At 39.6% G+C, this 24,912-nt stretch overlaps 7 protein-coding genes across 7 annotated transcripts; 4 read left to right on the forward strand and 3 right to left on the reverse strand.

Annotated features, from left to right (window-relative positions):
- Nucleotides 1-414: 414 nt before the first annotated feature.
- On the forward strand, nt 415-723 carry ATC70_013508 (uncharacterized protein; the record flags this gene model as incomplete). The annotated part of the gene is made up of 1 exon (XM_064832672.1): nt 415-723. One exon carries the CDS (start codon nt 415-417, stop codon nt 721-723), a length of 309 nt encoding a protein of 102 aa, XP_064675551.1.
- A 2,529-nt stretch (nt 724-3,252) lies between these two features.
- ATC70_013509 (uncharacterized protein) lies at nt 3,253-4,017 on the reverse strand (the record flags this gene model as incomplete). The annotated part of the gene is made up of 1 exon (XM_064832673.1): nt 3,253-4,017. One exon carries the CDS (start codon nt 4,015-4,017, stop codon nt 3,253-3,255), a length of 765 nt encoding a protein of 254 aa, XP_064675552.1.
- A 1,171-nt stretch (nt 4,018-5,188) lies between these two features.
- On the reverse strand, nt 5,189-7,421 carry ATC70_013510 (uncharacterized protein; the record flags this gene model as incomplete). Its single annotated transcript, XM_064832674.1, has 4 exons — nt 5,189-5,680; nt 5,740-6,984; nt 7,043-7,233; nt 7,298-7,421. The coding sequence occupies 4 exons, from the start codon at nt 7,419-7,421 to the stop codon at nt 5,189-5,191; spliced, it is 2,052 nt and encodes a 683-aa protein (XP_064675553.1).
- Nucleotides 7,422-8,004: 583 nt separating this feature from the next.
- On the forward strand, nt 8,005-8,878 carry ATC70_013511 (uncharacterized protein; the record flags this gene model as incomplete). The annotated part of the gene is made up of 5 exons (XM_064832675.1): nt 8,005-8,303; nt 8,366-8,401; nt 8,459-8,583; nt 8,635-8,801; nt 8,864-8,878. 5 exons carry the CDS (start codon nt 8,005-8,007, stop codon nt 8,876-8,878), a joined length of 642 nt encoding a protein of 213 aa, XP_064675554.1.
- A 1,357-nt stretch (nt 8,879-10,235) lies between these two features.
- On the forward strand, nt 10,236-11,671 carry ATC70_013512 (uncharacterized protein; the record flags this gene model as incomplete). Its single annotated transcript, XM_064832676.1, has 3 exons — nt 10,236-10,312; nt 10,865-11,006; nt 11,051-11,671. 3 exons carry the CDS (start codon nt 10,236-10,238, stop codon nt 11,669-11,671), a joined length of 840 nt encoding a protein of 279 aa, XP_064675555.1.
- A 2,387-nt stretch (nt 11,672-14,058) lies between these two features.
- ATC70_013513 (uncharacterized protein) lies at nt 14,059-15,571 on the reverse strand (the record flags this gene model as incomplete). Its single annotated transcript, XM_064832677.1, has 4 exons — nt 14,059-14,331; nt 14,382-14,544; nt 14,608-14,798; nt 14,858-15,571. 4 exons carry the CDS (start codon nt 15,569-15,571, stop codon nt 14,059-14,061), a joined length of 1,341 nt encoding a protein of 446 aa, XP_064675556.1.
- Nucleotides 15,572-16,223: 652 nt separating this feature from the next.
- ATC70_013514 (uncharacterized protein) lies at nt 16,224-19,312 on the forward strand (the record flags this gene model as incomplete). Its single annotated transcript, XM_064832678.1, has 2 exons — nt 16,224-17,691; nt 17,763-19,312. The coding sequence occupies 2 exons, from the start codon at nt 16,224-16,226 to the stop codon at nt 19,310-19,312; spliced, it is 3,018 nt and encodes a 1,005-aa protein (XP_064675557.1).
- Between the last annotated feature and the right edge of the window lie 5,600 nt (nt 19,313-24,912).

The following is a 24,912-nucleotide window of genomic DNA, read 5'->3' on the forward strand; positions in this document are numbered from 1 at the left end:
GGTTGAAGCACTTTTTTTTCTGCTTGTTCAATGAGTTATTTCAAACAACCACCGTAAAATATTGTCTCCTTTCGAAAAGAAGCGCTTTTGGAGCCGCATCGTTCAGGCCATGCTTCACTGAGCATTTTCATGTACGTGCTATGGAATTGAATAGTGTGTACTTCATTGGTATATGTTACAGTTGCCATATGCTGACAATCAGAGGTTAAAAATTGACTCTACTACACATGTCGTACATAGAAGCCACAACACTACAGGACAGAGTGCTACAGCAAGACGGATTATTCAAGTCTCAGGAACAAAAGATGGTTGTCGTTATGATTTACCCAAAATTCGTGCCTTGAATCCATCCAAAACCTTTATTTGCACATCTCCAATGCCACAGACCAAAAACTTGCAAAAACGGGAGCGATCATGTTTGCATATAAAAAGGCAACATATTCACTTTTATCCTCCATCAACATTACTACTATTCAATATAACACAGTGGCTGCTCGCGCATTCTTCATTCTTGCTATTATTGCTACATTTATCTGTTTTAGTATGGCAGCCCCTACTTGCTCATCCAAGAAAGCTCGTACCAAGGCAGCTACTCTCTCAACCTGCAATGAAGGGCGTCTTCCTGCTGCCATTTTCCCTGATCTCTCTGGATACAAGCTTGCCAAGACCAACAGCTTAGAAGATGGTCTCAAAGCTATGGCTAAGCAAAACGGCAAAGTCTAATCGATGCTTTCATCAACAGCAAAGACTCATGCTATCTGTATATCACAACAATAATTGATTTTTTTTAAATTGCATACATACACATTGTAAAACACGCTTAATAAACATACACATTAATCATCATGCTTCCTGAATTTAAGTAAATTTTATATGCGGTAGGTTGATTTCAAGTGAACCTTTTCATATATGCTTTGTCCGTCCACTGATTAGTGAGGTCGTCTTGGAGAGTACGTGTGTGCATTTGCGGACATCCTGCAAATGTATGAATGTAGTATGAAATGAAATCCAGTATACGCAGCAGACGCGAAATCACCTTCCAAGCCAGACTCGTCTACAGGGGTTATGGGTACGCATGCGTATAGAAAGATCAGTAAGCAAAAGATTATCGGCTCCTGAGACAATTATAGCAGCTGCGTGAAGCAAGTACACCTGTAGAAAGATGAGATGAAGAAGGTGGAGAGACTCATCTTTGAAACTTGATCCCCTTATATACGTAGTTTTTTGTATTGCATTGATAAATAAGTCTCTTATATCTATCTGCTGGACAGCTGCTCTTTTCTGGGCTACGAAAGTGATACACATATAAAAGCTTGATATCTGGTCCAACCAGTCCTTTTTATCTGATGTTTCTACTTATTACAATGTGCAGGTGAACTATATTCTCATTTTTAAGAAGAAGGATGAGAAATTTATCAGTCGCATCTACATCAAAGATACGTTTATTGTATGACCTTTTTGATGGAAAGTTTGCTCGTGTGTGAACAAAGGCATATGAAAAAGTCCATATATTACGCTAGTTTTGGCAGCATCACTTTGAGTTTCTTGTCGCTTCTTTGCCTCTCTGAAAAATCAAACAGTGCTTATACTTTACATGAAATGCTTATTTCGTAGGAAGAGATTGCATCTATTATTCATTACTGCATCCAGGCCATCTCCAATGTTGTTGTGCTTTGATTTATACAAACAATCCCAAGGTCAATCTCGTAAATTGGGGGCTTTTCTTTTCGTTACATACATCATCTATCAATGAAACCCGGGCTGTATGTATTATTAGCTGTTTATTATGTTAGTAGAAGAAATTGCGTATCCTGAACTTATCGTTGGTAGGCACATTCAGAGGCCTAAATATGGAAATCAAGCTCACCGAATATTTCGTTGGTAATCCAGTCAGACTGGCATTACCAGGTATAAAACCATACAAAAAAAAAAGGCGACTTACGTAGCTGGGTTGAGCAATAGTATTATTTAATGCACAATTTCATTCCCATGGGCTTTCAAAAGCAACATTTACTCTCATAATAATTAGACAATGCCTGCTAACAGCCAAAATTGATTCAAACGTCGATTTACCAAATTGCTCCATATTGGCCAGATTCTATTTTTTTTTCGACTCGATTGAGCTATTTTGTAGGATTCGACTATATGAACTTTACTGATCATCCCACACTTCCTAATGCATTCTAAGAGTAATTTCCAAGGCGCATCCGATAGTACAAGGTAAAGTAGTTGTTTTAACTAAATTTATTGAGCAATCTTAGAAAATATGAAATGAGGTTTTTGCCCAAAATGTCAAAAATTTACATATCAAAGTCCCACAAAGATGATTTCAGAGGTTGCTTTGGATCAATAGAAACATTTTGATTCAAGATATATCATAGTAAAAGTCTCCATTTTCAAGGTGAAAAACGCGATCGTTTGACTTTCGATGAAAACCATGAGGGGTACCTCATGCTTTTTGGTCGAATTTTGTTCATGTTTTTTTGATCCCCAAAAAGTCGAGCAAAGGTGTCAGAAAGTAACTGCCAGATGAGAGCAAGTGTTTGGTTCTATTATGACAATCTAAAACGGCCTTGGACGCGAGAAAACACAGCTCAAATGCATTCAAATTTTGCTGTATTATGGATACTAAGGACTAAAAAGTGGAAATACCAGTATGCTACTTGCCCGTATATGAAGTAGCTACGTGTAAATGGATGTAGAGCATCAGATAAGAGTCAGATCCACAGATATTATAAAGGGTTTTCATATGCAAGTAGAGGGTCAGCTTGAACGTAGTAGTATTATGATAAGATACACAAGGATAACCGGTAGCTCGAGCTGTTGCTGTGCAAGTTGGTTCGCTACCTTCGCTATGCTTCGGTGAGAAACATCCGAAGCATAAACACTCATATGATTAGTGATTATATATCAATCAACAATCAGGGTTCTTCTTCTAACATTTTAGCTATATTAATTTTGGGATATTAGCCAAAGGCCCGCGGCAGCGCGAGCCGTTTGAACGTAGGTTGGTTTCCACCGAAGCAAAGCGTAGGTCAGAAAACCACCCGAAGTGCTGAAAGGCTCGTATATCATAGTGAAAACCTTCATTTTTGAGGTCAAAAACACGATCGTTTGATTTTCGATGAAAGTTTTTTTTTGGATGATATTATTTTATTAGAATAGTAATTAGAAATAAAACAAATGCATCAAAGAGATGGACAAGTGTATGGAGACAAAGTGGCTTGCCATATGTAAATCTTGAATAATAAACTAATGGGAGAGTTGCCTAAGATTTGACAATCTTAACAGTTCTGTGCGGATGTGGCGACAGACTTGGATGGCATTAAAAGGGATGAGGTTGTAAAACTGTTGGTAATGGTGTCTCCAGATAGTACGCATAATGGTGGCAAAGAGGTCATATATGGTGATGTGTAAGTCATAATTGTAGATATAATAATGCTTCAGTTTGAAGTGCATAATTGAGTTGTAGATAAGTTGTGGATCGGCGATTTTGGGGGGGAGACTCATGATGGTAGTGATTGTTGGGTGTCTATCCCAGTCTCTGTGAAGGCTGCAGATGTCCATGGCATTGAACATCGATAGAAATGGATAAAGACCATTCAGCGTATTCTTGTAGCGAGCAGATGGAAACAAGAGAGGCAGGGCATGATGAGCGACGTCGTTTGTGAGACGAAGTGCGTGAGTGAGCAGTTGATATGTGAAGCCAGGTAGGCGACCATGGTTACCGAGTAGCAAGACTCGTAGGTATCGAAACTGTAACGACTTTTGTTGTGCTCCAATGTCGATCAGGCCTAACCCGCCTTGATCACGAGGTAGAAAGAATGAGTCTGCCTTGAGCGATGGGAACAAACCGGACATCACAAATTGGTAAATGGTGGACTTGATCTTTTTCAAAACCTCTTGAGGGAGCGACACAACTCGGATAACATGCCACAGCTTGGAGAGGATGAGCGTGTTGGCGATGTTGGCCTTGCCGTAGAGTGAGACCTTTCTAGACCCGTAGATGTTAGTCATGACCCTGATATTGCCCAGTAGCTCTGAGACGAAGACATCGCGTTGGTGATTAGCAAATCAGAGTGGGTATCCAAGATACTTGATATAACTCGTGGAGTGACTTTCGTACCATTTTATACGTAGTTGAGTAGTGACATAACGTTTGACCTGTTGGCCATCAGTATTTTTCATCTTACCACCGTGCAGCGGGAAGGCGACGGATTTACTGTAATTGATCTTGGCATTGGAGGCTTGATTGTACACTCTGAGTCGATCCTGGAGCTCAACTAATTCAGCTTGCGACTTCACAAAGGACAGGACATCATCGGCGTACGCGAGGACCTTGATGGGAGCAGGAGATATCCATGGGTTCTGTATTTGGTGCGGGAGCTTGACGTGTTGCAGGTTGTATCCTGAGATGTTCACATTGTTGGCTATGGAGAGTAGGAACGGCTCAATGGCCAGGTTGAACAAGATTGGCGAGATACTATCACCTTATTTTCGATGAAAGTCATGAGGGGTACCTTGTGCTTTTTGATCGATTTTTGACGATCTCAAAAAAGTTGAGCGAAGGCGTCAGAAAGCAAGTGCTAGGCGAGAGCAACTGCTTGGTGCTATTCTGGCAGCTCAGAGTGGCTTCTAGCATGAGAAATCAGTGCTCAAATGTGTGCAAATTTTGCTATGATTTGGTAATTTTGGAATGGTAGGAAGCAGTGCTGTTATGCTATATGACCATGTTTGGATTTTTCTTTTGATACAGACGGGAGGCACCCTGAAAGTGCTGGATTTATAATTGTATCGTGTTTTTAAAGAGTTCCCCATGCAGTAGTAGAGCTAAAAAGCTAATATTTGTGCAATATTTCCATGATAGGCGAACAACCGCTACGTGGGATAGTTCTCTGCCTTTGTTCAAGCACTCGTATTTTATACTGACAAGCACGCAAATGCCTGGAATACTCTCTTCCCCGCATATCTAGCTGAGATCTTGGAATACCCATTCTGAATCAGAGTTGGCGCCTTTACACAAAAAACTCGAGCTTAACTTCAATGGACAGAAAATGTATTGATTTATTAAATCTGATAGTCAAGTGAAAAAAACTGTACAATAAGAGGGAATGATATATAATAGAAAGAAAAAGCAAAAGAGTCTAATAAAAATGAGATAATGTATAATAGTATATGTATAATTGATTTATGCACGACGCTTATTCTTGTGCTTGTTATTATCCTTGTTTCCACCTTTGCTCTTTGATGACTGAGGTGTAAAGGACATCTCCATACCTCCCAAGGCTGTACGTGACATATTATGGCCATCATTCTTGCGGCGATTCTCTTGAGATTGTAATCTGGATCCGAAGGATTTTTTGCTCTCACTCTTGCTTGTCATTCTGCCTCCCACTGTACCCATACGCATATCAGGTCCACGCTTCTTGGTGCTGGTGTTTCTTGATCCTGATCGAATGGAAGTTGATGCTTGCTTCTTGTCACGCACTTCTAATCCTCTTTCTTTACGAATCTTGGACACAATGTCATCTTCGCTGTCAGATCCACCGGACATACGGTCGCTGTCATCATCTTGATCCATCTCTTCGTCATCATCTTCCATGTCCATATCGTGTACTGCACCCATTTCTTGATCTGATTCCTCTTCTTCATCATCAGATCTGACATGTCTGCTTTGTTTCTGGAAGAGGACACATGTGAGTGGACTGAAAGCAATTGACCAGCATAAAAAATACTTACAGTAGAAGGATGCAACAATTGAAACTCTTTGGATTTCTCGTCCACTTGGAAATCAGGATCTTCGAACAAATCTGCGAAACGGCTATCACCCAAGACCTCACCGCCCTTGGCCTTCTTACTGCCATTCTGTTCAGCCATGAGTTGCTTGGCAAGTGCTTTGTTGACACTGGGCAATTGTTTGACAGCACGGATACGAGAACCACGCTCCTTTTCAATCTTGTCCTTGACAGCACGCTCGCGATAATCATCGTAGGCAAAGGGATTAGCAATAAGTCTAGCCTTTTCATACAAACGCAAATCGACAAAGAAACCATGCATATAGGCCTTGAGGACATTGGTACCCATGAGATGCTCCAAACCAAGTGCTGTAAGTTCTTTGCGAGTAACAAACTTGTATTCGTCGTAAATGTCGCGGTTCGGGTTTTCTTCCATTTCTTCTGTAAGGTTTTCGAGGAAAGAAGCCCAGCGAGGAGCAGGACCCAATTGAGGGATGAAATAAGAGCCCATTTGAATACCTTCATTTGCAGTAAAAATCAACCCGCTGTCTTCCACAGTAGTAACATCGTTGATATCCGTTTCAGGCTCAATAGATGTGAAATGCTTGCCACTAGCACGGTCCCAAATCTTGACAATCTTACAATCTGCAACAATGACCTTATCACCGCCCGTTTCTGAATCATTAGCACCAGCAACGCCCTTGTGAAAATGAATGGTCTTGATAGGGAAGCCATATTGGTGATCCTTGACAATGGTAGGCACACTGGAACGCAAATCATACAACAAAGTATGACCTGTAGTAGTACCCACACCCATGGTTAAACCATCATTACGGAATTTGAGTGCTGATACTTCCAAAGCTGTGTTATCGTCTCTGCCATATGCAGCAGGCACTTCCAGGTTGGATAAAAGACCCACTCTCGACTTGGATCTAGGATCCCATAATTCCACTGTGCCTTTAGCTGTACCCATGCCAAATAACTGATGGGCTGGATTGATTTCCACACAATTGACACCTTCCTCTGAATCAGTTTGAATAGAGTTCAAAAATCGACCTTGATCTAAATTGAGTCGATATACTTCAGATCCGGATGCAGTGACCATGAGATCGCAAGATGGGAAGTGATAGGCAAGATCACGACCAAACTTGGGAATACGAGTACGGTAATGAATACCACCTTGTGAATGAAGCTCTACTGAACGATCGTTTTGTAAAAGTGCTTGCTTTGTCCAATCTTCGGATAAGATCTACCATGTCCTGAATAAGTATACATGCAGTAGACATAAGATGCAATACACAACATACCTCGAAATTGAGTGTTTCGGCATCAGTATGGCGCTCAAACTTCATTGACATATCTGCAAATTCAAAAACTCTCATTTGAGGTTTATATGTGCCGGTTGCTACAACATATTTTCCATCACGAGTCGTCTTTATCTTGTTGGATGCTTCGGGAAATTCAAAATCTTGAATGAGTTCCACTCTTGTACGGAAATCTACGGTAGGGCATCCAGTTAGTTACTACTGCGACATGTCAAATGTATCGATGCCACATTTTACCAAAATCTTTTTTCAATGCCTTCTTCTTTTGACGTACAAGCCAATCAGGAATAGATCGAGAGCCTAATCCTCCAGAAACTGTGTAGACTTTGACGTTATTGGCAGTTGTTACTTGCAAAACCATCTTTTATAAATGTGTCAAATGGATAAATCAAAGCAAAAACCTTTTCCTCAATTCAAATCAAGGTAATTGGCGAATAAAAAAAAACGCCACTAAGCAGAGATATGAAAGAAATTCAGTCACCAAAAATTAATGCGAACATTGGATGCATCATTACACTTAAGAATGAGATGTTCTTGAAGCTTTTAAAGGACACTTTGGATTTATACATTCGATTTACACTCAAGACGATGGCAATGCCACAACAAGATCTACAATGATCTTGGATTCACATGTTGGATTACAAAAGTCTCAAGCACTGGAAATGTTGCCATGGTAACGGTACCTGAAATCAGATAAATCACATTTTTTCAGATGCTATTAACATGCAATTGCTAAAGCGACCCAATTCAAGACAACGAATATACAACTGTGCATGTTTGTTTGTGGTTCACATTGTTGACATCTGCCATATCTTGATGCTTTCATGGAAAAAACACACCTCCTGCACCGTCACAAAAATATCGAAAAGGAGGGAGAAAGAAAATTTTCCTGATGATCCTCTTCTTTTTCTTACAATAAGCATCTCATAGCTTCGAATATAACAATGACCATGTTGATGACAGAAAACAGCTTCACAGCAGCACCCCTTGATTGTGAAGTGTCCAACAGAAAAAGACGTCGGGTGGAAGATGGAGTAGACAATACATTGAAAGCAAACTCAACATCTACAGCGACATCTCTGCTTATGATGAACCCAGTGACACAGCAATTCAATCGACAAAACATGGTTGCACCAGACTTCAATTGTTCTGCCGTCTTACACAATGAAATTTCACGATTACAGTTATCAAATTTATTCTTGAGATTTAAAGCAATTGTCTTGTTTTTCTATGGATGTGATTTGTGAGTCATGCCGAGTTGTTTGATCGGAGGACATGGAGTCTAATGTTTTCAATTGGCCTTAGCACACCAACAGCTTGTAAAGATCTCGCTTTGATACAGTAAGTTTTTGTGCATGCTCGTCACTCACACTTATTTACTTAATTGCATAATGACAGCAATAATTTCGAAAGATTGGCATCACTCAACACATTGCCTCTAGCCATGTCAACAGACACAGAAATGGTTCATAAGGCCTTTCTCAGCCATCCCTCATTGGGGTTTATACCATCATTTCCTCTAGGTATACTGTCATCTAGCATGATTATCGATTTCATCCACTAAGCCTTCGTAGTATCAGATAAAACTCGCTCAGTATCTCGACATTTCAACATGATAAATTCCGAGACTGGATTAGCTCAAAGATCAGCCTTCATCATTGACAGCACGAGACAAGTGAGATTTTCTTTTGTCGTTGAAGATGAGAGACTATCGCACTCTATAGATACCATTTGTAACATAGTAAGTTTGTGTTTGTCTGATCTACTAGAAAATTGCGTATAACATCTTTCTTTTCCTGGTAGCTTCGAACCTTTTGAACTGATAGAAATCAAGTTAGTTATATACATACGCTCTTGAATAAAGCTCAATTTATATATAAAACCATAATTTCAATGCTGGGACATTTTTGAGTATGCATAATGAGTGGAACATAGCGTTTGCAAATCGATTTAGTGGACCACATTTTCTGGCACAATATCAATCAGGTTTTGAGTCAAGAATACTGTTCCTAGCTCTCTGTTTGACAAAGGCTCTTTTAAGAAAAGACAATGAAAATACCGGGCTCAATCAACATACAAAATATGTATATCTAATTTCATCATTTACTTTGAAACGTCAATGCTTATGCTTTTCTTAGCTTCTCGAAATTGCTCTGATTTTAATACTAACAGGATTAGCCAACAAGAAAGTGAAAGTAATATTAATTCCAAAAAAGAATAACAAGATGCCGAAATCGACATCTTAAGGATATTTGGCTGCTCTCTCTTAGCTTTCCCTTCTTTAAGCTACATCCCAAAGAAACAACTTCCAAAGGTACCTGAAAGAATGAAGAACGTGGGCAATGAGCCCCCCCTAGGGTAGTACGAAGGCTTAATGCCAAACATTCTTCTGCCTAAAAAGAATGGTTAGTACACGATATAATGAAAATTGCTGAGGAGCTTGAAAGCTATTGCGTATTATTTGAAAGCTACATAGTAAATTTACAATTAGCGTAATAAACAACGAAGAAAATTAAGAACTTGCGTTGTAATAATGAAAAATCCAAAAAAAAGAGATATGAAAATGGAAACAACTGTACGTGACTAATAATGTCAGTGTTGATGCGAAGTAAACATTGACTGTAATAGAGCCAAGGTATACAATCAACTGTAAACCGTGTAGTATACTGAGACCTTCCTCCGCTATTCATTCTAATATGACTCTCCTATGCTTGAGCGATGTTGTAGTCAGGTGCATTTACGACTTTATTCTATCCTTTCAGACAAACTTTGCATGGCAACAAGTTCAAGGCAACTTTCCGATCTCTTGGGTTGTCTTTTGATCTCCTGCGAAGATCGCCAACCTTGCAAATTCCTGCGAAATGCAGCTGAGATAGCCTTCGCACCTAACAATGAACTGGCTTACCTGGATGAACTGCTTCATCGCATTCCATACTTCCATATGTTATGCGTGGTAAACCTGTCATTGTTTACTTTGGAAGAGAAGAAAATCAAGTAGCTTTAAAGAGAAATTGATGCTCAATCACGTCCAAAAAATCCGTATTCGATACACGCAACAAGGTATGCTATGTCGATGTTTTTGAAAAAGCTTTGAAGATCACATGGTAATGAATAATAGGATCTTGTAAGGCGGCAACAAATTGAAACAAGTTTCATTTATTTATGTAGCGTTGAAATGAAATTAAGAGATCGTGTGTCTGACCGCGATGATGTGGAGGAAGAGGAGCTGGTCAAGCGACAAAGAACACTGTCGTTAGTTTGTGAAATATGAGAAGCAACTGCAAGAAGCAAGCAATACACATGGAACGTGATTTCAAATCTCAGAGTTCATTGTAAATCAATTGCACGTCCAAGGAAAACACTGCCATTGACAACTTGGAAAATGAGATCAGTGAAAACATTAGTACAATAGTAATCAAGCAGTAATTTTGGCTTCTCATTTTCATTATTAGTAAGCTTATCAATAACATAACGCATCAAAATTTGCATGAAATTAGCCCTACCGAAATCAATATGACTCCTACTCGAATTAGAAATTGCACAGGCTGCAGAACTGCCCTTCTAGCTACCAAAGATGTGATTCATGCCGTGTAAATAAAAACTATACAGCAAAAACATAATTAAATTTGACAGCTTTCAAGCCTTCATAACTTGACATGTAGGCCATCTTGAGCCATTGGAATAACGCCAAACAATTGTACTTGAATAGCAGTAACTTCCTGACATCTTTGCTCAACTTTTTGAGCCAAAAAAAATTATGGCCAAAAAGCGACCAAAAAGCTGAGGGGTACCTCATGGTATTAGGGCCACTCAGTTGCAAGTAAAGGATCTCTATCAACCCAATCCTTACCAACCTCTGCAACTCGAAGCACGAAAAGCACCAACTATCCCAGCTGACATTCGACGCGCTTGCAAGAAAATCCTGAAGCAAATCAACGAGAACAAAGTACATATCCAACCGTACTTTAACCTCATGCTACAACCCCTCAGGGTGGCACCAACCGCACAACCGACATCTCCTTCAAACCGTTCATTGACTCCTATGACTTCAGCAGCCAGCATGGCCTCACTCGACAGATTTCAACCAGAACATTCCGCACAGCAAGCATCGAGGCTCACACCTCCAGCATCGCCAGGTCCAACTGGAATTTCTTCTGGTCTCTGTCCCTGAACCTTGTCCACCGTAATGTCATCTATCGCTTCCTCACCCACACCATCCCGACCAAACGCCTGCTACACTACTTTGAGGTAGCTGAGTCACCTCTCTGCCCGATCTGTGGTAACGAAGAAAATGCTGTACACTTGCTTTTCCTCTGTTCCAGTAAGGTATCCATCTGGAAAGCTATCATCTTTGAATTCTTGTGGCCAACCGTTTCGATTGGTGATATTATCCAAGCCTGTTCCTCTCTTGACTTTGAAAACATCAAATATGTTTCCAAATCGTACACCACTGCTCACATGGTCGTACTGGTAACACTTGGCAACATTTGGCGAGCTCAAGTTCGTATGATCTTTCACTCGACTCCATTTACATGGATCGAGGTGGTCCAGCAGATCAAGAACGAGCTCCTTCAACTACATGCCCAAACTGAAATTCACAAACAATTGTAATTCTCTAATCACAATTGTCATCTATCATCTGTTCATGTCATCTATCGCTTTATCCTAAATATAATTGAATACTATATCAATTGCGCCTGCCTCTTGGTAGTGCCCTAGGGACCTACTTACACGGAGCAATCAATAAAAACAATTTAAAAAAAAAAGTACCTCATGGTTTTTTACGAAAACCAAACGATCGAATTTTTCACCTTGAAAATGAAGACTTTTACTATGGTATGCATTAATTCAAAATGTTTCTTTCTATCCAAAGCAACCTCTGAAACCGCTTTTATAAGGCTTTCATATGCAAAATATGGCTATTTTGGCCAAAAACCTCATTTCATATTTTACCAAATTGCTCAATAAGTTTATTCAAAACATTGATCTTACTTGGTAACATTGGATGCGCCTTGAAAAGTACTCTAAGAATGTATTAGGAAACATTTTTTTGTAGGGGAGACGAGCTCCAGGTTTTATTTAAAGTCCTTTAAATGTCATACTGAGGGATAGAAAAGACTGTTGGTGGACCCAATGTCTGCAATGAAGGGGAATAAGATATACAATATAATGAACCAAGTTGGGAAAGAAATCTACTACTAATCAGGTGCGACACCTAGAGCCAATACAATCATGCGAATCGTCAAAATATAGATACTGGATAAGAGCACAAAACACCAAACGAGGACATCAGTGCTACGTCAAAATAGTCACCAAAATGCATTCACTGAGATTTGAACCGGGATCATCCAGATGGCATGTTGGATGCTTGACCACTTCGCCCTACCACCACGGGCGTATTAGGAAACATTTGATGATCGTTACAATTTTTATAGTCGAATATCATAAAATACAGTCTTTTCTATCCCTCAGTATGACATTTAAAGGACTTTAAATAAAACCTGGAGCTCGACTCCCCTACAAAAAAAAAACGAATATCATAAAATAGATCGATCAAGTCGAAAAACTTTGAAAATCTGGCCAATCTGGAGTAGACTAAGAGTCTGAGTTGAAATTAGTTTTGGCGGCTGGTGGGGCTGGCTGACTGGCAAACTTAATGCCCTGTCCATCATGAAAGCAATACAGTAATAGATGCTTTTAAGCGCTGATGGAAAGTAGGGACCAAATTAAATAGGATAATTGCTAGGCATTTCATTGAATTCTTACATCTAATAACGCCAGTCCACCGAAATACTTGTAAACTCAAACCTTTTTAAGGCTTCGAAAGTGCCAAAAATTTATCATGCCATGATGTAAACTCGATTACTGCTGGCCACATGTAGAAAGTTACCTTAATCCAATGTATATATCATTGAATACATTAGATGTGCTTGGCCTGAAATCTGCAATGAATATCACTTTCCAATGTTGGTGACTAACTGCTAGGTTGAAGTCCTTAAAAACATGCTGATGAATACATGCCACACATAAGATTTCTACAAACCTATTTCCCATGTCAACCTTATAAGAGCAAACACATTCCCTTATGGATCATACATGGGAAATGTTGAGATCGGATTGTTTATATAGATCTAATATTTTGGAAATCATCAGGAATGATCTGAAAATGGCCATCTCGGATGTCTTGAAATAGCAAATTGAATCGATTTTATTTTTTTTTTATACAAAACTAAACTGAAAAACTAGATTCAACGGGTAATCCAATCTTTGGTGGTGCTTTGTTTGGAATTTCTGGCCCATTTCTAATAAAAGGACTATCAGGAACGAGAGAAGCTAAATCTGGGATAGTGTAGCTATCCGTTTGCGAGAAATAATAGTGATCATCAGATATTTGCACTTTGTTTTGTCCTGATGGTGTGGTTTGCGCTGGCTCAGAAGATGAGGCAGGTGGTGGCGGTTGAATAGGATACACAAAGCTTGGTTCTGGCGTGTGTGAGATTTTATATACCACCATGGATGCTGGATCAACTTGCTCGTAGATGTAATTGGGGCCATCTTGATGCATTAACAAGACACACTCTGGATAGCACTACTGCTGCTCGCATCTTGCATTGGATCTCCAAATGCATCAATGTCTATACACACAGCAATTAAAATGGGCAAGGCACTTCAATTAGTGTTATAGTTTACCCTTTTTCAATAACCTTGCGCTGAAAACTTGACATCTGCATTGCATTCCTAATATATGAAACAACGCCTGTAGATGCATCTTGCTGTGGAGTAGATACATCTTGATGTTGCACTGGAACAAAAGGGCCAGCCAAGGCAGCAGGTACCAACAAGGCAGAAAAGGCAATGGCTAGTGAGATACGCATATTGTATATAGACACTTGGACAACTGAATATGTATATTTACAGAAAACAGACAGAAATCAACATGTTATATAGGGCATATTTTTACAATTACAAACAACAACATTCTCACAATGGTTCACGAATCAATCTATTCTGATCAATTCTTCAATGACAGTGCTCCCTCTTAATGAGGTGACTATATTTGTCAGGAATTCCATAGTCGCTGGTTCTCGATGCGCATGTTTATCTAGATATATAATCACCATCACTGCATGTTTGTCGATACGCATTAGATAGTATGTGCTGCCAATGGTGCTGTCGAAAAAGTAAATAGGGCCAGTCTTGGGATCGTTCAGCTTGTGCTTGCTGCCTTGGATGATGGAGATGATGTTGGGAAGATGCTTGTTGGGTGGTTCCTATAACCCTTGCTTAACGCATGATATCCTATATAAACTCTTTCACATACCTTTGGGTGACAGTAGATGAATGGAAATGAATGTATGCCTTGCGGTGCCTCGTAAGTTGTACCTGGACACACGTATCCCTGTGGATAAAACGGTGTATCTGCTGTTACTTCATACACCAAACTGACGCTGTGAGCACCGAATTTCTTTTTAAACGTACATATCCTGTATGAAATGTATGCATGTTAGTACTTCCCTCTATGGGGCCTGTGTTATTGGCACACTCACTGCTCATAGTAATCAATCGTCAGTCCCTTCCACAGCGATTTCTCAGGATTCTCATCACTCACAACACTTTCTTTTTCTAATAATATGGTATTGAAGAACAATGTCATTTTTGCAGTTAGATTTCCAAGTACTCTTGCATGCCATCGAATTGTGTTTGGCCAAACATCTCCTTGTTTATGGTGTATTTTAGACTATGAATGCTTCCATTGAGTTTCCAATTTTTTCCATAGGGCTTTAGAAAGTGACAAACCTCTGATTGCCCCCCTCCAAATAAAGGAAATCGCCATGTTGATGTTTCCTTGATCTCATCTGGTCTGCTAGATGATTTCTCGGGGTAATCTTGTTCTTGGCAGAGTCGTTTCCAGTCAGTCAAGTCTTGTTTTGTTTGATACAGAGCAATGCAAGCATCTTGGAAGGCGTAATTGGTGATGGCTGTCCTGGCTCTAATGAGGCACGTCAAAATGCTCACTTCCTTTTCCACGCCGAGTCCAAGCAGGGCAAGATCTTTTTGAAGATTCAGCTCCATGGTCTTCTTTTGTATGGACTCCATTTCGACTAGGATCTCATCAAATTCTCCTTTGATGGACTGGGCGAGAATCAACTGATACAAGTTGATCATATCGCGTCTAATGTGGCAGAATTTCGTCAAGGCATCCATGATGACAATGGTACTGTTCTTGTCCTGATTCGAGAGAGTTGTTGCAGACACAATGTTGAGTATCTCTTTGGGCAATTCGCTGGCAATGTTTGCATAAACAACCTCCAAAGAGGTGTCTTTTCGCATCACAAACCATCTTGAACGCAAAAATTGCAGTTGAGTGAATGAGGCTTCGCAGCTGAATAGCTTGGTGAAGATGCTGCCTAGAGGCTGGTAGATCCTGCTGGCTTTGAGGATGAGTTTGTTGGCAGCAGCGTAGTCAAAGGCACCCAAGGCCTTTAATATGGACAGGCATTGGTCTTCCATTATTTCCTACTGCGGATACTAAGACCACAAAATAAGATTTCAACAATATGACCTCCCAAATGTAAGAGGAGCTGCAAAACGAGAGGGGATCATCGTCTAATTGACTAATCAAACAAGGTGGATGTTACTGTCCTTTTTCAGTCAAAATCATGCAAACTTGAGCCATTATTTTTCCAGGTTTTCCAATAAGGGTTACGACCTCAGACTGGTGCATTTTCACAAATTTGTAACCAAAATAGCCTAAATACTAATTGGTCAGGTTTTTATGCTATTGTTCAGTTAAGGTATTTTAGAGAAAGATGTGGCGAGGCGGGGGGGGGATAGGACATTGGATGGTAAATACACACTCTACGGGGGTCTCCTCAACAACTGACAAAGAGAGAGAGTGAGAGAGAGGAAAGGCATTTGTTTACTATTTGTACAAACAGCAACCAACCTTTGCGCCCCGCATATTGAGATGTGTAACCAACACTCATATATATAAGCGATACAACCAGTTAAGAAAGAGCGTTTCAGATGGTACAACAAGATATATATGATTGGTTTATATCAATTTTAAATGTGGGGTTTATTCCTGGATGGTATAAAAAAAACGGACTCTTGGAAGATCCCCTTTTTCTTTTCTTTTCTCTTACTCCATCCCAACTTTATCATGGCAACGGATAACACAACCACACGCAAAAGAAAGCAAGAAAATTGGTCTGATTTTGTTTACTCATCGCCAAATTCACCGCAACAACCATTGTCTCATCATCATCATCCTCAGCAGCATCATGATTTCAACATGGAGTCCGTATTCAGCACTGCTCCGCATGAACATCCTGATCAGGTTAATGCTGGCAGCAGAAGACACTCTGTCACGGTGGGCGAAATGCACTTTCATTCATTCAATAAACCACACGGCTACCATGATTTAGAGCAGCTTCTGGGCGCCTCTCTGCCTTCATCTTGGTCTTCTTCTAGCTCTGGTGCTTCTACCATTCAGCAGAATAACAACAACATTGATGTCATGCCTCATCGTCGTGCCATGTCTCTGCGCTTGGACACACCTACTCAGCCTATCGATATGCACCGTGCTTCCATCTCCACTGCTTCACCCACCACGCCCGCCTTCTTTTCTCCTAGCTTTCTGGATGCACTAAAGCAGGATGACGATATTATGTTTGATTCGAATCACCACTTCTCTGATGATATGATCCATGACTTTATGATGTCTACTTCGGCTCCACAAGTCACTGCAGCAGCAGCAGCAGCAGCAGCAGCAACGACAGCAACAGGAACCACATCAACAATCACACCATCTGTTATCAGCACAGGTGACGATGTTCATAACCTTACAAACTGGCTTTTAAATCAACCTACAACAACTCCTGCCGCAAATAGCAATGTGGTAAAGAGAAAATCATCGACAACATCCACAAACACATCATCTACATCGCCTTCATCGCCCTCTGTGCATATGATATCTACACCATCGCCTCCCTCTGCTTCCATGACCTCTTTATATCAGCAGCAACACCCCTCCATCCCAGAGGAAGAGGATGAGGACATTGATACCAACTTACTTCGCAATAGCACCATCAACTCCCGCATCATCCAAGGCAACAATAATGCGTCTATCATGAAGCCTTTGATTCAAAAGTATCTTGGTACCCTTGAAGATGAACGAAAAGTGATTATCCTCACAAGTAAAGTAGCACAAAAGAGCTATGGTACTGAAAAGAGATTCTTGTGTCCACCACCATCCACCGTGCTTTCTGGCGCATCATGGCATACAAACAGCTCTGCGACCTCATTATCTACAAAACCTCTACCTCCCAGCCTGGTGGTCCAAATTTCGGGTGAAAAGACGAGCCAGAACGGAGTGATTGAATGGCATAACAGCAACAACACTGTAATTGATGCTAACTCTATTATGCCTGGTGATACAGCAGGCGTGACAGGAAACTGTGTATCTAAACAGTTGCATATCAACGATGCAGACGAGAAGCGAAAGCGAGTCGAGGTGTTTGTTAAGATCAGCCTTGGAAACGGTGTTCATCTTGGCTCGTTTGTCTCCAAGGGCATCAAGGTTATCTCCAAGCCATCAAAGAAGAGACAAAGCGTAAAGAACATGGAACGTAAGTGCTTAAACAAACAAAAACGCCTTTTAGTTACTAGTGTAACCAACAATAACAACAACTTATTTTAGTATGCATCCATCATGGAACAACTATTTCTCTGTTTAATCGTATTCGCTCTCAAACCGTGTCAACCAAGTACTTGGGTGTCTCCACTAACAGCAATGGCAGCAGTAACAACGCTGGCACCTGCTTTGTCGCTAGAACCGCTTCTTGGGATCCATTTGTCATTTGGATTGTAGACACCACTCGCTCGCCTGATAGTCAGCAACAACAACCACAGCAACTCACACATCACCCTGACAACCCTCATTTCCCTCCTCCTCCAGCAATTGCCATGCAGACAACGCCTGGACAAACCCCCATTGCATTACACTACAACCAGACTGTTGTCTTGCAGTGTGTGAGCACAGGTTTAGTAAGCCCTGTTATGGTGATTAGAAAGGTGGATAAAGGCAGCATGATCATGGGTGGAAATCGTCTTGATGATCTCTCTGGCCCTACTGGTGGTGAATGTGGTGATGAAGCCTTGGGTGACCCCGTTTCTCAACTTCATAAAATTGCTTTCCAAATCGTCCAAGATCCATCCATTGCACACAACAACAAGGCCAATTACAGACACTACCAGTTGCCTCAGCACTTGTCGACTACCGAGTGGACCTTGCCTCAGACAAGTCAAGCTGTGACCTATCTCGCCTGTTTGGACAACGTCGTTGGTATGCATAAGACAACCACTGAAAGAAGCTTTGTTGCCCCTCGTCCTATTCCTCCTGCGCCTCCAGCTTCCACCTCCACCTCTGCATTGAATAGCCACAACAACATGCCCATCGAATCCTCACTGCTGTCGTCTTCTTGGTCTGCCGAGTCCACATTTGATGGCTACAACATGATGAATCAACACCAGCAACTTCAACAGCAGCAACCACAACAGCCATTGGAGACGGGTGGAGGAAAGATGACTAGAAAGAGAAGAGTGTCGTGCGATGTATCTGGAAAGCCCATGTCTATGCCCATCATGAAGAATAATCCAAGCAACCGTCGTCGTGTCAACTCGCTCAACGATGGTTTACTGGTGAAGCACGAGAATACAGGCGCTGGTCGTCGTAGCAGTCTTTCCTCTGATCGTCGTGGCAGCGTCAGCTCAGACAGTGGTATTTATCACACAAATGGCGCTTGCTGGACAGAGGATGTTTCCGACGTTTCAGTATGGACGATTGTTGGCACAGATTGTGCAACTTACAAATTCTATACACCACCAGCCATTGTTGATTTGAACTCGCCTTTCGCCAACAACACAGTCTCTGCCAGCCCTATTACACCATTCCCCATCTTGTCTGTCACCGGCAACCAGCTTGTTCATAACGCCAACATTCAGCAAATGCTGCACTTGACAGGAGAGAACTTTGCACGCGACTTATCCGTGTGGTTTGGTGATGTAAAGGCACCTCGTACAGATTACAAGTCTCGGGAATCGATTTCTTGTTCTATCCCTGACCTCCAGGAATTAATGGATAGTCCTACATCGTTCTTCGATAACGACACTCAACATCACAAGATTCCTCTTTTATTTGTCCGTGGTGATGGTATTGTCTACAACACTGATATGTTTTATAGCTTTTAAATACATGATATGCTTCACATTTATGAACTACAAACCATATGATCCCCCCATGCTACCCCACACCCATTTGATTTACTCTCTTTTTTTGAGAGAGCTTGTATAAAATTCATTCTTCTACTTTCATGCTTTTCTTTAATGATTTTTTTTTTCTGAATAAAATACTTTATGTACTATTTCTTTAAAGTTAACCCGCCTTGGAATGTACCTTGTTTAATGTTATATTTGTTAATTAGCAATACGCCTTATTTTTTCTCAAAGGTGAAACTGTCTGATGAGAATTACTAATTTAGGTCAACAATCCATGGAAAAAGGGCTTCAATTTACCAGTGGAATGGTTGCACATTGTATAGATACTATAAAAAACAATCGAATTTACAAATTGTTGTGATAGCGTCGTACATGGAATCAAATGATTCCATATTGTTGTATTAGTCTTTTTGCTCCACAATTTGCCATAGAACCTTTTTTCTACTGACACAAAAATACGCAGATTATTATACCAAGCCAATTACCGACGAACGATTCAAACCTTGATCTCATACACAACAAGACCAAAAATCTTTATTGGACAAAATGGCCACAACGTCTAAAAAAAAACCCCCCCTTCTTGCTTGGCTCATTTACATGGAGCTATTGTACACAATGGCACTGTGAGCTTGACGAGAAATAGGATGTTCCTCAGATAATTTAGTGCTTGTAAGAAGTCAGGATAGTGATTTTTGATCTAAACATCGCCGAAACACATTAGTTTGTTAATATTGTGGAGTAGTAACACCATCAGATATTCGTGCTGGTAGTTAAGCTAAAAGCGATATGGTGTTGTTGTTGTTGTTGTTGTTGATCTCAACATCTGACAATTGCTTCATTTTAAGGCCGTTATTGCCGCTTTGCAACTTTCAAGTATATCATAATATTATCAACTTGATACCTCTATTAGAGATACATTTTGCATTCTAGACTTTGTACCATGCTGGTTGCCAAAATTGCATCTTCATTCGATTTTATTTTTAATTAGAGATTGATTTCTCTCCTTGCAATTATTTGAACACACGTATATCAAGTTCCTATTGAATTAATCGACATTGTAGAGTATCCTTTCTAAACGGGATCTCCAAATGTGAGGAAACACCCACTTCAAGCACAGATCACATTAGATCATTAGCTTTGACATGAAAATGAATTCCGTTACGGACCCACTTATGGTATGTTCAAAGTGATAGACTGGGTTTCCATCCAATCACCCAGATCATTCCATCTAATACATATCCTCATATCAGTTCACCCAGTTCTAGTAATATTTAAACTCTCTTGATTTCCAATGTAATAACCGATGTTCATTATCTGCTGAATTACTCTTTTTCCAAATAATCGATTTCTGAAAAGAATTATTTCAACATTCCGTGAAAATATGTCACAAAGATGATAGATAGATTGCTTTCCTTTTACCATCATTCATTATCTCATTGACATGATAATTAGTTGGTGTTGAGTATGGCCTTTGCCCTCTTATTTTTAGAGTATGTCACTCTTGCTGTTGGTATGCAGCTACTATTACTTTATTGTGGATACTTATCTTGAAAAGTAGCTTGGCTTAAGAAAGAGGACATTTACATTTGGGTATTTTCTGATTCAAATCTAATCTATTTCACCTCTTCTTCAAACTCATAGAGTGTGAAAATGACTAAGCCGTAGTAAGGCTAACATTGGTAGCATATGCTTCTCCTTTCTTTCTTTCGTTTTAGATCAAGGCTGGCTTTTTTAAGCTCTTCATTGACGTACCATTCATGACTGGGTACCATTCATGGAACTTAGGGCAACGAAAAACTCCAAGAATATAAACCCAATTAGAAGATTTAAAATCTCGAAAATCGGGGTTTTGGTCAATTTGAAATTTCGCTCTTGCCCTCTAAACGATGGTGCAATTGAAATTTGTGTAGGTAGCATGGTTGTTGAGAAAAAGGAGATTTTAGAAAATAGTTCATTTTGAATAGATGCTGCTAGTAAAATTTTTAAATTACGATATGAATGTGAGATGTATGTGTAGTGAAAGTTGTAGAAGGTACATTTTTTGACTAGGACATGTTTGATGTGAGGTTATGGAAAGTGATGCCAATGAGTAATGACGGAAAATGTTCCAAATGACCGATTTTCAAAGGGCCATATCTCTGAATTTTACTAAGTGAACGAGAGCTTCAAACTTAATAACTTTTGTTTCTTTTTCAATTCTCTATACGATGGTATGGTTTTTATAGATAAATAAAAAAAAAGTTGAATATCCCCTGCTTGTAGCTCATAAAATATATGATTTTGAGCAAATTTATGAAGGGAACGTACACTTAGTACTTGAGATCCTTATATTATAATGGATATAACGTACAGCTATCGAATGGTCTTTGTTTTGTGCGAATTCAGTGAGTATTTGTCGAGATATGGTCAAAAAACAGTATCATGCAAAATCAACGATTTTTCTTCAACATCTGCCTGTGATATAGCAAGCGAAAAAATTAGGTGACCTTTTTTTTGGTCAGATAGAGTCATGCCAGAGCTTTAAGCAATAGCTCATTCGATTGGAAATTTTTTGGTCTACAATGTTTAGTAATGCTTGACAAAATGTTTTGATCGCAAAATTTATCTCATTAAATATCAGGTGAATATTGTACACCAGAGAGTTGAAAGAAATACCATTGTATTTTCCTTTGAATTCTCTACAAGTTTTATATAAGTTTGAAGGGGTGTTTACTATCAAGAAACGCGCAATTTTAAGGTCGATAGATTTCGGAATCCTATGGATCCTCGTTCAAGGCAATATGACGGTTAGGCTATTCATATTTTAAAATATCGCCATTTTGGTAGTTTGGTCAATAGGAACGTTATTTTTGCCATATAGAACTCCTTTATTACGAATCAATAATAGGAAAGGTGGTGGTAAACCTTGTAATGAAAAGCGCCAAGTCTTATCTTGCTTTGCAGCCCTGTAGCAAGCACTCACATCTCTGATTTCTATTCCGTATATATCTGGATATATGATGACATATTTACAACATGTTTTATGCCTGTCTATGGCATATCATTCATAGCACTAGTCTGTAGTGAACAATATATCTGTAGCTAGTATCACGGAAATAAGCGTATTATTATGTCTTATAGTATAAATCTGTATCGTCCCTCATCTAATCCAGTCCACGCATAGTTTGTATCTAATCCTAGTAATTGGATGAGCTATCGGGATACAGAGCAACGTGGACGTATTTCACAGTTCTGGCCTATTGAGCGCCGTAGAACCATGAAGCTGGGACTACAGCGCCAAGTAAAGTCTTAAGGAATAGGTATTTCTCGGGCATAAACTATTGACGCTACTATAGATGAAACGGTGCAGATTCAGTACATACTCCCCTTAGAAGACCTTCAAAATATATGAAAGACAAGCTTATCTGTGGACAGGATGCTATATAGCATCACTTACATATGTTGTACCATATACCGCACACTTTAATTTTGTACAAATTTAATATAGACTTGCGATATTATTTAGGTGTAAGCTGCTTCTTGCTAATTGAAACGATTAGAGCACTACCAATGACTATTATATTCTTTTGGATAACTGCTTTAGACTACAAAAACGCCCTAATTCTACTGATCTACAAATCGTTTCAGCCTCGTCGCAATAGATGACTTTTGATGGTCGCGTAATCTACGTTTTTATACGTAACGAGTGTTTATGCTTTGGATGGCTCTCTACATTTTCTTCGCTTCGATGAGAACCGACCTGCACAGCGGCAGCTCGCGTTACCATCTGCCTTTGCGTATCTTATTAAAGTACTATTACCTTTATTTTGACCCTCCACTTACACATAAAAACCCTTCATATTATCTGTGGATTTGATTCTTATGTGATGCTCTACATCCATATACACGTAGCTACTTCATATATGGGTAAGTATCATACAGATATTATCCCTTTTTATTCAAGAGTGTGCTTAATACAGCAAAACTTGAGTGCATTTGAGCTGCGTTTTCTCGCGTTCAAGGCTGTTTTAGATTGTCAGAATAGCGCCAAACAATTGCTCTCATCTGGCAGCTACTCATTGCCACTATTGCTCAACTTTTTGGGGACCAAAAAAACGTGGACAAAATTCGACCAAAAAGCATGAGGTATCCCTCATGGCTTTCGTCAAAAATTCAAACGATCGCATCTTTCACCTTGAAAATGAAGACTTTTACTATGGTATATCTTGAATCAAAATGTTTCTATCGATCCAACGTAGCCTCTGAAACCATCTTTGTGGGACTTTGATATGTAAAATTTCGACATTTTGGTCAGAAACCTCTTTTCATAGTTTCGTAAGTTGCTCAATAAGTTTATTCAAAACCTCTATCTTACTCGGTACCATTGAAATCTCCTTGAAAAGCACTCCAAGAAAGCTTAAAGACGCATAAGATGATCATCATATTTTATATAGTCGAATCTGGCAAAATAGTTCGATCGAGTCGAAAATTATTAGGATTTGGCCAATCTAGAACAGACTATGAGTTTGGGTTTGAATTATTTTGGCTGGTGGGGTTGGCTGACAAACTCGATGCCGTTTTCATCATGAAGGCAATACATTAAATAGATGCTTTTGAAACGAATGGAAAGTAGATGGCAAATTATATAGTATTACTTTTAGTCATGCTATTTTCCTTGCATTTCATTTTTACTAACGCCAGTCTATCAAAATACTTGCTAGGCCAACTTCTTTTCTTTTTAAGGCTTTGAAAGTGTTTAGGGACCATAGCATAGATTTATTGCGTTACGATCAGTATTTCGACTCTTCGGTTGGTTTCCTGTCCTATGCTTCGGTTTGGTGGAAACCAACCTACGTTCAGGTGGCTCGCGCTGCCGCGGGACTTTGGCTAATATTATTGCAAAATTAATGATAGTTAAAATGTTAGATGAAACTTGATTATTGATAGTAATTTAATATAAAATCTCTGATCATATATGAGCCATACCTGACAAATGCCTGGCAGTTCAGTTTTCATATTAGGGTTGTGAAAGTGTCTAGAGACTATAAATTTATTATGTTATGATTATGGGATTATATAATCCAGCTTGAAGCTTTAGCTCAATGGTTAAAGAAAAGCCAAAGTATAAATCATGAGGTTACAAAATCGAACCCTAGTGTACTGGACTTTGTCTTCTCTTACTCGACAATAATGTGGAATATTCTTGTGTGAAAGGTTATATAGCTTTGCATTAAACTTGTAATATAGATGGGATAGCAGATGTTTATATTTTGTTTTGCCAAGTATGTTAGTTGTCTACTTGCCAGGTACACACAAACTTTGTGTGTATCTTTTCTAATTAGTATAGGTATGGCCATCTTTTATTCCATATCTATTCTTTTGTATACATTTGTCTAAGTCTACTCTTGAATTTTATCTCTTCACAAGACAAATGCACTACTGCAGTGCATTACATTTGAAAGACAGGCAGCAATCTACATCTCAGGAATCTAATATACCCTGATATGTCATGATCTGGTTGACGCAAAATTCTTCAAGCAATGATATCATACACAATTACGATGTTTATATTCCTGAGATTATTTAGTTTTACA

This window comes from Mucor velutinosus, assembly GCF_035048745.1.
Source record: "Mucor velutinosus strain NIH1002 chromosome Unknown tig00001577, whole genome shotgun sequence".
NCBI classification, from domain to species: Eukaryota; Fungi; Mucoromycota; class Mucoromycetes; order Mucorales; family Mucoraceae; genus Mucor; species Mucor velutinosus.